Source organism: Folsomia candida, unplaced genomic scaffold (assembly GCF_002217175.1).
Source record: "Folsomia candida strain VU population unplaced genomic scaffold, ASM221717v1 Fcan01_Sc032, whole genome shotgun sequence".
NCBI lineage: Eukaryota > Metazoa > Arthropoda > Collembola > Entomobryomorpha > Isotomidae > Folsomia > Folsomia candida.
In genome coordinates this window covers 1,352,229-1,370,269 of record NW_019091224.1, presented here as the reverse complement: position 1 = coordinate 1,370,269, position 18,041 = coordinate 1,352,229, and the positions used below count along the sequence as shown (strand labels likewise).

The 18,041-nt window shown below is 40.0% G+C and overlaps 3 protein-coding genes across 3 annotated transcripts; 1 reads left to right on the top strand and 2 right to left on the bottom strand.

Annotated features, from left to right (window-relative positions):
* The first annotated feature begins 2,370 nt into the window (after nucleotides 1-2,370).
* LOC110860466 lies at nucleotides 2,371-5,514 on the top strand. Its single transcript, XM_022109513.2, has 4 exons — nucleotides 2,371-4,142; nucleotides 4,225-4,454; nucleotides 4,513-5,097; nucleotides 5,189-5,514. Exons 1-3 carry the CDS (start codon nucleotides 3,446-3,448, stop codon nucleotides 5,086-5,088), a joined length of 1,503 nt encoding a protein of 500 aa, XP_021965205.2. The 5' UTR covers nucleotides 2,371-3,445; the 3' UTR covers nucleotides 5,089-5,097; nucleotides 5,189-5,514.
* A 474-nt stretch (nucleotides 5,515-5,988) lies between these two features.
* LOC110860473 lies at nucleotides 5,989-11,071 on the bottom strand. The gene is made up of 7 exons (XM_022109519.2): nucleotides 10,853-11,071; nucleotides 10,062-10,539; nucleotides 9,313-9,518; nucleotides 8,876-9,105; nucleotides 8,061-8,273; nucleotides 7,207-7,541; nucleotides 5,989-6,669 (listed from the first exon to the last, which is right to left on the bottom strand). The coding sequence occupies exons 1-7, from the start codon at nucleotides 10,929-10,931 to the stop codon at nucleotides 6,162-6,164; spliced, it is 2,049 nt and encodes a 682-aa protein (XP_021965211.1). The 5' UTR covers nucleotides 10,932-11,071; the 3' UTR covers nucleotides 5,989-6,161.
* A 1,032-nt stretch (nucleotides 11,072-12,103) lies between these two features.
* LOC110860438 (WASH complex subunit 1) lies at nucleotides 12,104-17,826 on the bottom strand. The gene is made up of 5 exons (XM_035860326.1): nucleotides 17,804-17,826; nucleotides 17,170-17,465; nucleotides 15,727-16,282; nucleotides 12,729-13,246; nucleotides 12,104-12,432 (listed from the first exon to the last, which is right to left on the bottom strand). The coding sequence occupies exons 2-5, from the start codon at nucleotides 17,392-17,394 to the stop codon at nucleotides 12,250-12,252; spliced, it is 1,482 nt and encodes a 493-aa protein (XP_035716219.1). The 5' UTR covers nucleotides 17,395-17,465; nucleotides 17,804-17,826; the 3' UTR covers nucleotides 12,104-12,249.
* Nucleotides 17,827-18,041: the final 215 nt, after the last annotated feature.

Here is an 18,041-nt window from a genome sequence, read left to right as displayed (position 1 = left end):
CTGACGGTCGTCAAAAAGTATGATACGATTTGTTAGGTGACATTTCCATGAAAAAATCTCCATGACAACGGTGAAATAATTATAAATCCTCAATCTCCATGGCAACTAAAATAATTTCTATAAATTCCAGGCAAGCAGAACGGGAAAACTGGAAAAATTGATGATTCGAATGAATATATTTTCAGTTTTGTACACATACATTTCCAACCAGGGTTCGGAAAACCCCGGGGTTTTTGTAGAAAAACCCAACCCCGGGGGTTTTTCCGGGGTTTTTGGGGTTTTTGTGGGTTTTTGGGTTTTTGTGGGTTTTTGTGGGTTTTTGTAGATTTTGGGGCAGGTTGAACCAGAATTCCTAAAATTATATATTAGAGATAAACTAATTTAGTATACAATTTTAACATGCAATTTTAACCGTTATCATTGATTTGGGCTTTTACATCGAAAATTCATGTTTGACATGTAAACCTGACAATATGCAATGATATTTGGAAATTTAAGTCGCAATTGAAAATTCTCAAAATTTCAAGATGAAGCAGAAAAGTTAATTAGCATTGATCTACGTTGTAGTTTAAGGGATTTTATTTCAATCTGCCTCAAAATCCTACAAAAACCCCGGAAAAACCCACAAAAACCCACAAAAACCCGCAAAAACCCCATTAAGCATTAGGGTTTTTCCGGAGATTTGATACCCCAAAAACCCACAAAAACCCGGGGTAGCGAACCCTGTTTCCAACCTCAGTCGTCTCATAGCAACGCAATTTTACGAAGTTTACCCGAGAAAAGAATGGATTTCATCCGTGTGGAAAACTTTACGGAAATATAATTCTGACGGTCGCCAAAAATTGTGAAACGAAAATTGAAATTTTATTAGACGACATTTCCATGAAAAAATCTCCATGACAACGGTAAGAGTTTTCATGTACAAACACTGAAATATTAATTCTGTCTGACGTCGATCACGATTCCGACAAAATTTATAACTCTACAACAAATCATATTTTATTAGGTGACATTTTATTTCCATGAAAAAGTAACCATGGAAACGGTTTCATACAAAAAAATGAAATATTAATTCTGACCCTCGCACAGTGGGCCAGATTTAATAAATTTTGGCCAAAAATACATAGGAGCCGAATTTGGAGAAAAAAGAATTAGATTTTGGTGGGCAACAATAATCTAAGGCATATATTATATGTGGAAGTTTTTAATAGTCACATGACACACCCCCAGTGGGTGTGGCTCTCGGCGACTTTTCGGTTTCAACGATACCATGTCATGTGATATATCATTTTTTTCAGCTCGACGAGGGGACCTCGACAGAAGCAATACAATTTTGACACCACACCCCCAGTGGGTGTGGCTCTAAGCAAATTGTCGATTTTAACGAAAACATGTCATGTGACACATAATTTTTCTCAGCTCGACAAGGGGGTATCGGCGAAATACCTAAAATTGGGAAACCTCACCCCCAGTGGGCGTGGTTCTAATCACGTTGTCGATCTTAACGAAATTATATAATGTGATATATCATTTTTCTCAGCTCGACAAAGGGGTTTCGACTGAATACCTAAAATCAACGTTCAGCTACTTTTCGATTATAATTAAACCATGTCATGTCATGTACTACATCATTTCTCTTAACTAAGGGGATTTGGACAAAATAATTTGAATTGCATTACGTAAGCTATGAAAACCCCTTTTTCACAATTTTTTGCTGCATGTTTCAAAATTACGAAATAGCATACAAAGTTTTTAATTTTTAGAAACGAATTTTTATAATTTTATTTTAAGTAATTTTTGAGAAAAAATGTTTTTGTTCTTTCGTTTCTGATCTAGCGTTACAATTATAAAACAGAATTTTTTGACAAATCTAAATTGGATAAACCTGACAATGCACTCAAAACCGCCACAACCATGAGCATTCATTGAAACAAAAAATACTAGTGGTGCTATTTCGGTGTGGGGGAAATATAAAATTCGAAAAATACAACTTTAGGTCGCTGAACACCACACCAACTGGGGGCGTGGTTTCAAAATCTAATAATTCTGTCGAAATCCCCTCGTCTAGTTGAGAAAAATTATATAACACATGAAGTAAAATTGAAAAGTCGCCGAGGGCCACACCCACAGGGGGCGTGGTTTATAAATTTTAAATATTGTCTCAGGATGCCTTCGCCGAGCTGAGAAAAATGATATATCACATGATATCGTTTCGTTAAGATCGACAATTGGCTCAGAACCACACCCATTGGGGGGTGCGGTTTCCAAAGTTTAAGAATTCCGTCGAAACCACCTCATCGAGCTGACAAAAATGATACATCACATGACATGGTTAGGGTAAAATCTAAACGTCGCCGATGGCCACACCCACTGGGGGTGTGGCATGTGACCATCTGAACATTGCTGGTAGTGCCCACGGTGTCGAGGTGATTTTTCGACATGAAGTTCAATTTGTAGTGTTTGAAATTTAGCGATATGCATTAATTATATTTTATAATTTCTTTCACCTTGTGACCTTAATTTCGAGGGGGCGTGGTCGAATTCAAAAAATCTGGAAATATATATTTCGCCCATTGACCTTAGGTTTCCAAAACAGTCACAAATTTGAAAATCGGTGAACAATTTGGAAAGTAACCCGAATTTCAACTGTCAATGTTGTTAAGCATGACACGATCGGCCGTTAAGCCTTTCAGCAAGGAATGTCTTTAATTTATATGCCTCTACAATAGTGGGTGTGGTTTTTACAGCCAAAATACTTTCCTGGTACCACCTGAGTTTGCTGAGAAAGTCAAATAACTGAGTATACTTAATGTTTACTTGAGTAAAAATAAGTAAACTTAAATTTGACTTTTTTAACTTTAATGAATAAAAGTGGGTGTGGTTGGAATAAGGCTTGATGGTCGCAGCTGGTCGCAGCAGTGTATCATCCCAACACTATTACCTAATTAATGACGCCAGTAGTTAGTCATAGATGCACGGGAATAGGCGGGAATGTAAGAAGATGTAAAATCCCTATCTCCGTAATGTATTAGGCATATTTTAACCCCTTCGTTTATCCGATTGGCTTGAACTTGTGCCTTAATATTTCACACCAAGGTCAAGTTGGTTATAAAGGGTAAGATGACATACTAGTTAAGCCAAATCGCAGCACTGCCTTAACGGCCACTTTTTTAAATTCCTGGCCCACTGTGCCTCGTCAAAAATTTCTATCCCAAAAATCACATCTTATTAGGTGACATTCTATCCCCGTACTTCGGCTTTGCACCTCATTTGCATAAATCTGCTCGCACAAGTTCTTGTAGCCGTCGCCCACACTATTTTGAATGACGCGTGCGGGAACTGGTGTAAACATGTGGTTTTTAGTAAACATGCACAACGAAATAATTTGTACATTATAAAATTGTAAAAATTTAAATACGTAATTGCAAATAGTAATACTGTCACCATGAGCATTAGGAGAGTAACAAGAGTTAATAAACCGTCAAAAAATATATCTGGAGTAGTAAAAAACGTGCACGAGTTTGTGCAAACTTTACAAAATTACTTTAAATACAATGTGAAAGTGTTAAACCAGTTCAAGCTAGAAAATGTAGCAAAAAAAGTGGCAGGGTTGTGTAACGTTTCAAAACGAACAGTGCACACAATTATGAAGAACGCGAGTAATAAAGAGAATAACAAAGAAATTCAAACTGATAATACACCAAGGAAACCACTTTATCAATGTGATGAGTTTTCGACCTCAATGATTCGTCGTGTTACTCAAGACTTCTATTCACGTAAAGAATATCCAAGTGCGAACTCCCTCTGGCAAACATGTCGCAATAATGAATATTTTCCTAAAATTAGCGAATCATTGTTTCGAAAGTGGCTGGTGACAAAATGTAGCTTCAAATATCGACTAATAAATAAAAAACCTGTTTATCTTGAACGTACGGACATAGTTGCCCAAAGAGAAAACTACCTTAGGAAAATTCGGCAATATAGAGCAGAAAATAGAAAAATTTATTTCTCCGACGAGACGTGGGCTTCTCCCGATAATACGAGAAAATATTGCTGGGAAATGCTGCTAACAAACCGTGAACGGCAAGAAATGGACCAGTTTTGGAGTGGCATGATTTTGCAGGACATGAATAACTGGACAGGTCTGATCTTTATTTCATTGTACTAAAGAAAACCTCGTGTTAGCAGAATCTAACTATAACATATTTAAACGTTTTTATTCAGGAGGATTTCTGGTAAAATCTGGAAACGGCAGAGTCATCATTAACCACATAGGATCCGAGGATGGGTTTCTGACGGATGGGGACGATATTTTTATTTCAAAAAAGGACGTTAAAGATTATCACGGTAATATGGACCATGTCAGATATTTGACGTGGTTTGAAAAGATCCTGAGTCTCGTGCCACCAAAATCCGTCTTAGTTCTAGATCAGGCTCCCTACCACCGCAAAAGGGTACATTTTGAATTCAATGTTGTAATTTCAAAATCGTAGTAAGATTGTTTTACTATAGGTTGAAGGAACGCTAATGCCGAACATGGCCTGGCTGAAGCAGAAAATTGTTGATTGGGTTGTTCAACATGACATTCGTCTGCCCGAAGGAGTTGAAAGTTTCCATAAACTTACCAAATCATCACTAATCGAACTGGCAAAATCAAAACCCGTGAAACCCAAATTTATCGTGGAGAAACTTGCAGAAGAAAGCAACAAGGATATAAAAATACTCTGGCTTCCACCTGCTCACTGCGAGTTTAACCCGATTGAATTAATCTGGGCAATTGTCAAGGGCTATATCGCTAAACATAATCCAGGCAATAATTTGAACGGAATATATGAATTGTCGAAGAAAGCGGTATCAAATATAACACCTGAAATGTGGAGGAATTGCGTCCATCATTCTATAAAATATGAAGACAAAATGTGGGAAAGGGATAGATTGATGGACAATTTCTTAGATTCACCTGCAACGAACTTGATGACGCCCATAATTATTCCTATTCGTGAAGATGACTCATCAGACTCAGAATATCATACTGAATCTGATGATTTGGAAAGCGAGGACGGGGACTTAGAATTTTTCGATAGCTAATTTCAATATGTAAGTCACTAGCTCACCACCAACATTATTCACTACAAAAATATTAGTAATAATCTATTACCCAATATTAATTGATGATGTACATATGTAGGTGAAGGAAGATACGAAACAGTTGCAAATCGTGGCCAATTATCATTCTTACAGTGCTACTTCCTTTCGCATCACTCTCTGGGAAGGCGATGGTGGTCAATTATAGTTGACAGTAATGTCATTTAGTTAAATAAGTTTAATGATTAAATTTTGCTGGACACGTGCAATTTGCTTCCATGGTGGTGCTCATGATCTGAAAAAGTCTTAGGTAACTAATTAAAGTATAATATGAACATATCGTGTTTTGATTTCTAAATATTTAATCCCTGATGATGACACGAGTGCAGTATCGAAAACTTGGGAAATAAATTCAATTTCTTCCTTCAATCATGTCATCTTCTCTTTAAATTATAATACGAATGTGTTTATCTCTTCTCTTGTAAATTATCTGCATTTAATATGATACATATCCATATATCCGTCATCGTTTTACTAAATAGCTTACCATATTTGATACGTGCATTCCGTAGTTAAAAATCTTACATTTCATGTACACATTCGTGGAAGTCATAGAGTCTCACTTGTCCCCATCTCGGGCGACGGCTACAAGAACTTGTGCGAGCAGATTTATGCAAATGAGGTGCAAAGCCGAAGTACGGGGATAGTACATTTCCATGAAAAATTTGAATGAAAAATGTCCATAAAAAAAATAATAATCCTCAAAATTTCACATTTTTTCATACAAAACCCCAAATAATAAAATTATGACACGAAAAAAGACTTTTTATTAGGTGAAATGCCCATGAAAATTTGCAAACATATATGAAAAAATTTCCATGCCAAATAACTCTCCTCAAAACATTCACTTTTTCATACAAAACCCGAAATAATTTATTCCCGACCATGCACTCCAACGTTCCGAATTTCATAAATAAATAAATAATTAACAATTTCTTCAGAAACTTTTAACTGCGATCATTTCTCCCATCACTTCCTTAAATGCTTATCTAATTAAATATTTAATTAACTACTTATCACTCCTGGCTCGTATTAGAACTCGACTTCTTGACCTTATCTTTCTTACTCCCCTTATTCGCCTTCTTCCCCCCACCCCCACTTTTATTCCCCCCTTTCGCCTTCTTAATCGGCAACTTCAATTTGGACATGGCCCCCTGCGCGGTGCGCATCAAGTTCACGCGCAGATTCCCGGACCGCAGCAGCTTCACGACTTCCATGGAGATGTGCGCGGCCATCTTGGTTTGTCGCCGCGCCTCCACGTTCATGGGGTGATTGGGGTCATTGTTGGCGCCGGATTGCTGTTGGTTCTTGTTCTTCTTGTTCTTGCTGTCCTTGCTTTTGGGGATGGAGATTTCGACGTCCTGTCCGTAGGCGCGGTCGAGGGTGAAGCGCTGCAGGAAAACGACGCCGTGGCGCTCCATCAACAGAAGCTCCGCCTCCAGCTCGGGAATCGTGGCCTTCACGTTCTTCTCCATGGGCTCGATCGAGTCATTTATCACCACGTGGATTGGACCCACCAGCAGTCTGGAAATTATTGGAACGAGTTATTCCCCATTTTTTTAAAATGTGATAAGACTAATTTTTTAACGTCCCTAATTTGCATAGAGCACTAAAATTTTATATTTTCAAAAATTATGAGGGAATCCTTAAGTTTGTAACCTACGTAACTGTGGTGAGTTGACATTTTTTAGTAAAAAAAAGTCTCATAAAGCGTAACCCATAGCAACCCTGATTTCAACTCTCAAATACTCGACTTATTTACAAACTTTTTTTTATGAACCACTAATATTGAATTAACCAACAACAACGGACTTTTTGCACATTTTTCACAAAAATTTCTAACATATTCTGACAATTTTTTGTAGAAATGTATGCAATTTTGGTCGACATTTCGACTATTTTATATGAATAAAAACAAAAAAATGCGGATATTAAATTGGCAAAAAAATTCCTAACCTAACTTAATTCTGTCACGTTTTTTCATAAATATTTCGCAAATTTGCGAAATAACATATTTATATTAAAAATACGCCCCTTAATTAGCATAAATCCGAAATTTACCTGGCCGTGATGACGGCACTTCTCGCATCGACAGAGACGGAAACATCGCTGGCTCTGCGGATCCTGCCCAAACCGGAGAGTTCCGCGTTGGGCTTGGCTGGAATGGCGGGTGGTCCACCGGGCGGGTAGAAACCCCCGTTCGGGCGTTTCCCTCCCCCCGTCCCCGCTTCCGGGGGGCCGTCAAACTCCTCGTCGTCGTGGTGCGAGTCGTCCCTCAGCTCGGGCTCGTCATCCTCGTCGTCGTCGTCCTCCTCCGAGTCCTTGTCCGTGGGCGGCTTCTTCGTCTTCTTCTTGTTCCCACTGCTCTTCGTCCCCTTACGTTCTTTGGCAGATTTCTGCAAAATTTAATTTGCATATAATTCGCAATAAGTAATCAAACACTATTAAATCAGTGCTCACTAAACGATCATGATAAAATTCGCATATAATTCGCAATAAGTATTAAATCAGTGCTCAATTTCATTAAACGATCATAATAAAATAGCACTATTTTCAGCAATTTAAATTTCTACCAGCAATATAATTCGCACATGTACAATTCGCAAAACTACGCACATTTTAATTTGTTACCACAAAACAGCGCTGTTTTCAGCAAATTCAATTCTACATATGAAATACGGACGCAATAAAATTTGCATATAGATAATTCGCAAAACAGCCTTAACACAGAATCGTTCTGGGCAAATTTTAATTTTGCATACTAAAAAAACACCCCTATTTTCACCGAGTATTTCTGCCCTGCAAAAATTCCGTACAGCTTTATCCATATTTCGCACATGTCTAATTAGCATAATAATTAAACCAGCGCCACATTTTACCCCCCAGTTTCTCCATAATTACAGTAATCCTCTCACCTTATCGTCCCCCTTTTCGGCGGAAGTGGGCTCATCGTCGGAGGCCGGGTCGATGACGACGGGTTTGGCGGCGCCCTTCTTCTTTCCGGCGTACTTGTCCTTGGTCTTAGAGTTTTTGGACTGGTAGTGCTGGATGAGCGAGTCCACGTCGGGGTTCCCCTTGTCCTCCGACACCTGCTCCTCCTCCACCTCCTCCGACGGACTCTCCTTCTTCTGCCCCCCACAAAAACATACAAAATCTCAGATAAATTAATTACAATGGAACTCTCTGACCACGTGGCCTCCGATTTTGATTGCGAAACTTGTCTCAATCGATCACAGATTTAAATTTAATTTATTATGATGAAATTTGCAAGAGGTACGATCTCCCAATTTTTCCCGACATATTTGCATCCGAAGAGGAAAAAACGCTCAGTAAATTTCCAAAGTGTAAAATTTGTCGCTTAAAAAATGTAAAATTTGCGCATTGGGAGATCCGTCCTTTGCAAATTTCATACTATAGTTTGGTCATTTGAATTAGAGACTGTTTTGGTAAATTTTCAAATTTTCTGGTAACTAAGAAAAATATTTAAAAAATCTAAAAAGAGCTGTTCACAAATTGTATGCCAATTAAAAAATACAAATTGTTATCAAAAATTCATTGCATAAGTCTACGAACGACTCTTCGCGATTTTTAATTTTAATTAGTTTTGCTATCCTGGGAAAAATTGCAAAATGCAAAAAAGTCTCTAATTCAAATGACCAAACTGTAATTAAATCTGTGACCGATTTTCTCTCAAAATCTGGGAGTATTTCTTAATTGTCTGCACACTGACCTCCTTTTTCTTGGGGGCCGTGTCGTCCTCCTCTTCCTCCTCGGGTTCTGGGAAGAACTCGTCGCTGCGTGGCTTCATGAAGGTGTCCTCCTCCGATGATCCCCGCTCCTCCGACGAGATCGAGATGGACGGAAGTGCGTCCGTCCCCGCGTCGCTGCCTTCCGACGCCGCGGACGACGCCGTGGAAGAGACTGCCGCCGTCGTCGTCGTCGTCGCCGCAGAAGTCGTTTCTACATAGAAAAAAATTAACATATTTTCCGCACTTCAAATAAAAGTTAATAAAATTTGCCAAATTTTTTAGCAAAATAGAGCATAATTTACATAATTCTGGAAAAATGTTCTACAATTTTGTATAAATTTTTGTCATCAAATTTCTGGTGTCATTTTACTCAAAATTTGGCAAATTTTACTCATTTTTATTTTCGAGTGTGTCTCACCGAGCAGCTCTTTTTCATCATCATCCCCCGACGAGTCCACGACGATGGGACCTTTACTGATTTTCCCGGCACCGCGAAATCCCGCATCGCCCGAAGCGTCGGGTCGGGCCGTGTCGCCGAATCGGGTTTCCGGTGGGAGGACGCCGGCACGAGCGGTTTTCCTCTTCTTCAAAGTGGTCGGACCCTGACCCACAGGAGACGTCGATCTAAACAAAGAAGAGAAAACCTTATACAACTCCTTAATGATGACGAATCACAAAAATTGTGAAATCCGCAAACTTTTAATCATTTCTCGCCTCGCAAAAAAATCTTAAAATACTTTCGACTAGTTTTAATTTTTCTCAAGGCTGCGCAAGCTTGAGATCTCCCTCATCAAAAGTGTCAAAATATGGAGCTTATATTTTTTTAATTTGACAACTTCCTGCTCTACAAATTTGTCGTCCAGAATTTTAGAATAAGTTCCCAGAACCGAGAAAGTATTGAAAGTGTGTTAATTTTGACAATTTTGGTGAGGAGTGATCATTACGAGGACGGGTATTCACTACGAGTTTGCATAGTTCTCAATTCGCAACGGAGCAAATTTTGCAACTTTGCAAAAAATTAGCTTGGAAATTAATTTGCGAACTTGCCCAGATAATATTTAGTTCACAACTTTTTTTTAAAAATTAAGTTGCGAATCGAACCTGCCAATCGCAACACGACACGAACGATATTTACACATGGTGAAATAAATTAATCAAATTCCGCACCTGTACAACGCCGCTCCCGGTCTTCGGAACGGTCTCTTCTGCAAATACCCGGGTACCCTGACTGGTCCGGGAGGCGTGGGCCGAATAACGACATACATGGGGTCCAACTCTTTGCGGACGAGGTCCCCCTCCAATTTGCGAATGAGGTCGTCCACCACGCGGTTGTAGATCTCCACGACGCCGTTGGGCGCCAGGATGGGGAGTTTGGCGGGTAGTTGCTGCGTGTCGTAGGACCCGTCGCCATCCGCCATGGGGGGAATGGGGTCCACATGGTCCGAGTACGGGTCACCGCGGGAGGGTTCGCCCCCCGGGGGACCACCACCACCGGGCGGACCTCCCGGCGGGGGACGGGCGAACGGACGTGGTGGAGGTTTCCCATAGGGCGGAGGAGGCCCACCACCCCCACCTCCGGGGGGAGGAGCGTTTTGATGGTGGGGGCGAGAGGGGGGGCCTATGTTCGATGTGGCGCCCCAGTTCACTGCAAGTAAAAGTACACAAAAGATAAGTCTGGCGTGGAGATAAACAGTGGCCGCGGAAGGGTAAGGACATGTCCCCGCGGTTGATCGATTTCCCCATCATCTTATGCAAACCCCTCCCTCCCCTATCTCTCAATGTTAATGTCCCCACATGTCCCCACAGCTTCCGCGAGCACTGGGGATAAAGCTGGCCCCGAATCCGGTTTTTCGAATTTTTTAACCCTCCTTGTGATACTTTTGAGTAGCAAAACCAATCAAAAAATCGGATTTGGAGCAGGACAGCGTGCAGACGAAGGAGATGACGCTAGGACTTACGTGATCCGAACTGTGCCCGGGCCACACCCACGACTGCCCCGAGGAGAAGGAGGACGTGACACAAGTTCATCTTCTGCATGGCGACGGCGGAGATTGCTGCGGAAATACGAGTGCGGCCGTGGCGGAGACAACCTTTCGACTGAAGGGAGGAATGCGTCGGGCGGGGACGGGTGGTGGCAATATCGTCCCCTCCGCTGAAATAATCCACTAAGATAATCCGACGCTATGCAAATTATGCGGCATCCATAAATCGGGAGACGACAGGTAGTCGAGATACATAGAGAGGTGCAGATTTTGCCATTTTTCTGCATGTTACGTCCTCCTGCTTCTTGGGGTAGTTTATCCTCGACATGTCAGGAGATACGAGGCAGGAGAAAGAGAGAGCCAATTCCCGGTTCATCAAACCGTAGAGGAAGAGCAAAACCGGTTTTCTGCCGTAAAAGCGGAGAGGAAAAAGAAGAGAGATGACCTTCTAACTGTTCTTTGCACTTATTTATTAGCAATGTCGTCCCATCTTTATTGGCGAGACACGAGCTACAACAATCTCCACCACCACCACGGGCTCCCAGTCCTCCTCCTAATAAGTGTAACAATGGGTATTTAACAATGAAAAAATGACAAGTCAACTAGTGTACGTACGTATGCATAGCTTATGAAAATGACGACGCTTCTCTCAGAAACGGGTTATGCTTTGTTTGTTGTGCAACAAATTGTACAAAAAAGTCGAGTATGTAGAGCAATCATGATGATTACGACGGACGGACGGAGGATGGATTCTCACCCACGACAATAAATTCTCGGCACGATTTGCTGATCTAGTTTCCATCCTATCAATTAGCGATCATTATTTTATTGCTTGTACAAATAAATACCAGCCTTGTACCACGATCGATACCCGTGGGTGAAAATAAAGTGCAAATCTAACCTTTACTTGTAGGCAGGCACAAATTTAAATTCGAGACGAGCAGGCGTCGTCATGGGAACAAGTAAATATTTATACAATTCTAATGGAGAGGTCTCCGATTTTTTAGCAAATTTCGATGACAAGTTTAATTAGCGTGAAATTTGCGAAAGACACGACCTCCCACGTTTGGCCGAGATGATATTTGCACCTTTTCATACTAATTAAATTTGTCATCGGTTGAGACTAATGTGCTCAAAAGCTATGAAAAAGATTTATAGATTTTGAGGAAAAGTATGCGCTCCATTGTTAGATAAGTAGTAAAAAAAGTGATGATGACAAGTTGGAAATGCGTTTTGGTGGTTTTTCATAGAAGAAAGGTGTACATAATTTATTAAATTTAAATTTATTTTTATTTAAATGATGACAAGAATATTTTTGGGCACGGAACCTTTTCTGATAAGCGGTGTAGATAAGCTAACGATACTGCTGCTCTTTAGTCCCAGTCGTCGTTCTCGACCTCATCTTCGGATTCGTCGCCACCCTCGTCGTCGTCGTCGTCCTCCTTGGACGGGATGATGCTCGAGAGTCGGGTCATGATGTCCCCCACGCCCCCGCCGACTGACTTCCCACCTCCTCCGCCTCCACCACGAGGTTCCACACGAATTCCGGAAATACCCTGGTTTTTGGGAAACAAACAAAAATCAATTATTTACTACGTAGACATTACCAAAATACTTGTCAAAATACAGAAAAAGGGTTGCTACGTACGCATTGTGCTAAAAAATTGGCATGCCAAAATTAGCACAACTTTTTGGCGTGCTCAAAAATTGGCATGCCAAAATTAGCACAACTTTTTGGCATGCTCAAAAATTGGCATGCCAAAATTAGCACAACTTTTTGGCATGCTAAAAATGGCATGCCATAATTAGCACAACTTTGGCGTGCTAAAAATCTGTTCCCCATTTCACCCACCTTTCTCCTCATGGCCAACGAGTTCTTAAGATCCGCCATAAGATCGAGCCCCTGTGGTTTCCCTCCACCACCCGTTCCTCCGGTCGCGTCGCCGGCTGCTTCTGCTGCGGCGGCCGCTGCTGCCGCGGCGTCTTCCTTCTTCTTCTTCTTGGCGTCGTACTTCCTCTCCTGCGCGGAACGAAGGGTGGCCTTCTCCGCCCCGCCAGCCGCACGGATCGCCGCCATCAGCGAGGAACGTCCGTCATCTCCGCCGCCTCCTCCTCCACCCACGGACTTTGGGGGAGGGGGAGCTTGCGTCGGTGGGGGCGGGGGTGGTGGCGGTGCGGCGGCAGAGGGTGGCGGAATGCTGGTGGGAGCGATGGTCTTACTTGGTGAAGAAGTGGTCGCGGTGGGCGCGGGCGCGGTGGGTGGAGCGGGTGGTGGTTCTACGGTCGTGGGGGTCGGACTGAAGGAGAAAAATCCCAAGCCAGCCTCATTTTCATTCAGAGAAGGGAAGTAATCCAGGTGATCCACGATGCCTAGTTTTCAAAATAAGCAAAATAAACAGAAAAAAGTTAGTTTTTCGGAGGGGTACGAGTTTGTAAAATAAGTTTTTTTTCCCGAGGTGAGGAATCGTAACCAAGGGCAACCCTCCTCACGACGAAAAAGAAGGCCAATAAGCCGACTGCTCGTTCAAAATCAATGCGATGAAAAGTTCTCAAAATTTGTTAAAAGTCGAAAATGACCCAAGTTGCTAGTTGCCATTGACAACGATGTAATTATCCATATTTATTCTACTGTTTTTAAATCAAAATCAGTTGGAAAATAATGTGATCTTAAAAATTAATGAAAGATGTTTTACTGTCTACTTATTAATTTTGAATGAATAGTAAAATAGGCAGAGACTGGCGGATTAAAGATATTGGGATTAAGGATTGAGACTGAGGATTAAATTTAAAATCTTGGGATTGAGATTAGGGATTAAGGATTAATTTTTCAAATTTTGGGATTAAGGATTGGGATTAGGGATTGAATTTAATCTGAGATTAGGATTGACACGGGATTAAATTTAATCTGGTTTTCGGATTAACACGAGACTAAATTTAGGGTTTACCTGGTATGGAAATTAATTTACATAGTCGTGGATTAATTGTTTGCATTAAAGTGCATGCCAGACTTATAAAATTAATTAAATAAATCTCTGAACTTCTGAAATTGAAATGTTTTGAACATTTTGCATGCAAAATTAGATCGCTTGTGAATACAATTTCTAAGTCGCAATTAAATATTTTTTGTGCTAAAAATTACATAGGGGAAGAATTCTAATTTTTTTCTTGGTACTATTTTAACGAAGAGTTTTGATCATAGTTTGGTCAGAGTACTCACATCTCGTTATAAGCTCACACAAAATTTGAACATTGTGCATTGAGGATACCGCGATACCAGTAGTTTTGCAAAATATTGTAAAGTATTTTTATATGTTTGATAAAAATGAACGAAATGCAATCAATTTTCGAAAGGGGAGCGATCTCAAGAGAAGTTTGCTTTTCGAGTTTTTAGTCAATTCAAATTTAATCCCATTTCAATCCCACTTTTGGATTAAAGTTGACAGTTGGATTGGGGATTAGGGATTGAGGATTAAAATTCAAAAACTCGGGATTAAGGATTGAGATTAAGGATTAATTAATCCCCAATCCCAATCTCAATCCCCAATCCTTAATCCGGGATTGACCAGTCTCTGAAAATAGGAAGGGTTAGATTTAGTGAAAAATTCTTGAAAAACAAAAATCAGACAATTACGAAATCTACTTTCTCTTTCTTCATCTTTCTCGGTATTACAAGGATTTTATGGTCTTTGAAACTTACTAAAATAAACCGGAAATTCAGTTTCACCAGACAATCATAAATTGATGCAAACAGGTGATTTTAGTATTTGAGACAAATCAGAGAAAAATCGGTGGACAAGTGAGAAACTTTTCATGGAGCTAGCTGGTTGCCATTGGTAACCAATTGGGACAAATTTGGTATTTATAAAATTTTGAAAAATAAAATAAATATTAATTTAAATTTTTAACCCAATTATCTTTCCCTTTCTACATGTTTAACTAAATCCTGTAAGTCTGTAAGATAAATCCAATTAGTTTTTATGATGTGATAAATTGTGATAATACGGAATTTTACGTATAGCTTTTCCCATATTTTTGATACGCCGTTTGATAAAAAACCTTGTAATATATTGATTAATGATATTTTATGAATTATGAAACTGTCCTAAAATAACCGAAAATTGTAACAATTTAAGAGCCTAGAAGATACAGGTGGCTTAATCCATGACGGCCAAAATTTGCAAAGTCTTGTCGAGAAGACGTCGCCTCAATATTTTTATAATAAATGATATGTAATTGGTGATTTAATTTGAATATTTGGAATAAATTCGTGCGTTATGTTAATTTTTAAAAAAATCCGAGAAAAATGGGTGGACAAATGAGAAACTTTTCATGACTGGTTGCCATTGGTAACCAAGAATAAAATTTCCATATCGAGCATATATGAATCAACTCCAGCTGTAAAATCTACACTCATTTCGGGCCGCGGCGACCCAAAAGTTGGGAAACGTTAAATTTTGAAGTTTGTTCAATGCTCTCGTTTCAAAGTTTTGTACTCACACCCTCGCCTCACTGAAAAAAGATTTTTAATTTTAACGTAGTTTTTTTAGCACGCCAAAAGTTGTGCTAATTTAAGAATGCCAATTTTTTAGCACGCCAAAATTGTGCTAATTTTGGCATGCCAATTTTTTAGCACGCCAAAATTGTGCTGATTTTGGCATGCCAATTTTTTAGCACGCCAAAATTGTGCTGATTTTGTGCCAACTTTTAGCACTCTTCCAATTTTCTGTCAAGAGAAAGAGACTTTCCCGATTAAATTCAACCCCTTAAAGATTCACAAATTCACAAATGTCAATTTTTTCATAATTTTTTTGAACAATTTTTTATCGAATTTTGCACTTTATTATTCCTACCTTCCAAGTCTGGCAGCTGGTCGGGAACGTCGATATCCGGAATGCTCAGGGTTGACGGGGAGTAGTAAAAATCGTCCAGTTTGCTCGCCTTTGGTGGCGACGAGGTCTCCGGTGGTCGCGGCGACGGCGTCGTCGTCGTCTCCAGAAAATTGTCGTCTCTCCTTAAATGCTGATGCTTATTGCTGATTCTACCCGCTTTTCCGGGTAGGCGATAGTGCCGATACGGGTTCTCCGTCGTGTTGAAGAGGAGGAACGAGTCGACATGGCGCAGCGACGGGGGCGCGTGATCCAACCCGGTTTCCGCCAAGGCCACCCCGAGCGGCGACACGGCGACGTCACGGACATGAAAACAGGCCAGCAGGTCGTCCGGGTGTTGAATCGGGGCGTCGAAGCGGGTAGGCAGGCTGGTCCGGGGGCCAGAAATTGTGGGGGACCACGTGTCACTCCTCGTCGGAATAATCGTCATCGGCTTGAGGTGCGATTTCATGTCGTCGTCTTCCTCGGAGGGAAACTTGGCCGTGGAAATTATCCGGATCGCTTTCGCCGAACCTCGAACCTGGGAAAACAAAATGCATAAAATTTTTAATTAATTAATCAAATTAATTCCAAATTAATATGATCAAACAAAACTTAATTAGTTGAAGTAACCCATGTTTAAATTTCTCAAGCTCCATTCTCTTTAATGTAAATTTATAAAATATTTATTTAAATAATTGACACCGTTTCTATGGCAACGCGCCATGGAAACGGTCAACGTAACTTAATCCTGGCCATTGCCGGTGATGACAATCATTCATTATCATCATTATTTTATTAATCACTGTCAATATATTTTGTAATAATTCATGAAATTATTTAATTCACAATGGCAACGGAACATACTTTTTTTAACGTCGCCTAGCAACGAATTTTTTCCGGTCTCCCAACGTTCACTCACATCACAGATTTTGACGAAATTAGTGTCAATCGAGCACAAATTTGGTTAGTGTAAAATTTGCAAATGGCACGATCTCCCAATGCGCAAGTTTGGCAGAGATATTTGCATAAATTTCTCCTCTTTTTAATAAAAAGTTTTTATGCAAATATCTCTGCCAAACTTGCGCATTGGGAGATCGTGCCATTTGCAAATTTCACACTAACCAAATTTGTGATCGATTGACACTAATTTCGTCAAAATCTGTGAGCATACGTTGGGAGACCTCCATCATTAGTGAATTTTAGGACCTTCAAATTTCTAAAATCGATCATATTTTAGATAAGATACCTTATTACTTATTCACTTAGCTAATCAATAATAAATTATACTTTGTAATTAAATAAATAAAACAAAACTGTGTATAAACAAATGAAATCGTCAAACTTAATTGTATTTACTCCAAATTTCTCAGATTCAAATGAACTGCTCTTATCTTCGATAAGCATAATTTCTTCTTTTACTTTTACCTGTTCGACCCTCTCCGCGGCGACGTTGACCCTGCCATCGAGCGCGGCGAGATGATTGCGCTGCTCGTCCAGCCGGCCCTTGATGGAGGAGAAGATGTCCGCCGAAATCGTCGCCAACGTGTCGATCGCCGTGATCATGTCCAACAACGTCTCCTCCCTCGACTGGTTCGGGTTGATAAGCCGGATCGTCGCCTTGCCGTGAGAGATCGGTGTGTCCACCAACATTTTCTTGATAAGTTCACTTATCTTGAGCAGTAGTGGACCGCTTGGACAATTAAATGAGGACGATAAAAGAACTGTAAAGTTGTACAAAAATGGAGTGAAATTAATTGACTATAATTGATTATCTACACGATAAGATGACTCATCTTAATACGCCAATTTCTCCTAATTTTTTAGCACATCAGTTTTTTCAAAATTTTTAACAATGTAATTTTTTAATCTCTTTTTCTTAATAGCATGTCAGGTTTTTTTTCAGTTTTTTAGTGCATCATAATTTCTTAGAATTTAGCTTGCTAAAAACTTGGAGAAATTTGCATACTTGGTAAATATTGCCTCATTTAAGAAAAGCTAAAAATTGACCAAAATTGCCATGTAAATAAAGTTTCAGAAATTTACGTTCTAACAAATTTACATTTGTAAGTAAATGACAGAAATTCACGGTCTAAAAAATTTACAGAAATTAACGCAGTAAGAAACAGTCGGATGGGCAGTACGCCAATTTATGCCAATTTTTAGCATGCCAAAATTTGTGACAATTTGGGCCAAAATTTGTGCCAATCTCTGCCAATCTATGCCAATTTTTTAGCACACCAAATTTAGGCATGCCAATTCGTGCCAATTTTTCTTAGGTGAGACACTCAATTTCTATC

What these genes read in the sequence shown, in the direction of transcription:
- LOC110860438 (XM_035860326.1), bottom strand. Translation starts at nt 17,394, where the DNA reads ATGTTGGTGGACACACCGATCTCTCACGGCAAGGCGACGATCCGGCTT. An exon ending in CCGCGGAGAGGGTCGAACAG is followed by an intron (nt 16,283 to 17,169) that starts GTAAAAGTAAAA and finishes TTGTTTTCCCAG; the next exon opens with GTTCGAGGTTCGGCGAAAGC. An exon ending in CGTTGGCCATGAGGAGAAAG is followed by an intron (nt 12,433 to 12,728) that starts GTGGGTGAAATG and finishes CCCAAAAACCAG; the next exon opens with GGTATTTCCGGAATTCGTGT.
- LOC110860466 (XM_022109513.2), top strand. Translation starts at nt 3,446, where the DNA reads ATGAGCATTAGGAGAGTAACAAGAGTTAATAAACCGTCAAAAAATATA. An exon ending in GGACATGAATAACTGGACAG is followed by an intron (nt 4,143 to 4,224) that starts GTCTGATCTTTA and finishes GTTTTTATTCAG; the next exon opens with GAGGATTTCTGGTAAAATCT. An exon ending in CTCCCTACCACCGCAAAAGG is followed by an intron (nt 4,455 to 4,512) that starts GTACATTTTGAA and finishes GTTTTACTATAG; the next exon opens with GTTGAAGGAACGCTAATGCC.
- LOC110860473 (XM_022109519.2), bottom strand. Translation starts at nt 10,931, where the DNA reads ATGCAGAAGATGAACTTGTGTCACGTCCTCCTTCTCCTCGGGGCAGTC. An exon ending in TGATGAAAAAGAGCTGCTCG is followed by an intron (nt 9,106 to 9,312) that starts GTGAGACACACT and finishes TTTTCTATGTAG; the next exon opens with AAACGACTTCTGCGGCGACG. An exon ending in AGTGCCGTCATCACGGCCAG is followed by an intron (nt 6,670 to 7,206) that starts GTAAATTTCGGA and finishes AATAATTTCCAG; the next exon opens with ACTGCTGGTGGGTCCAATCC.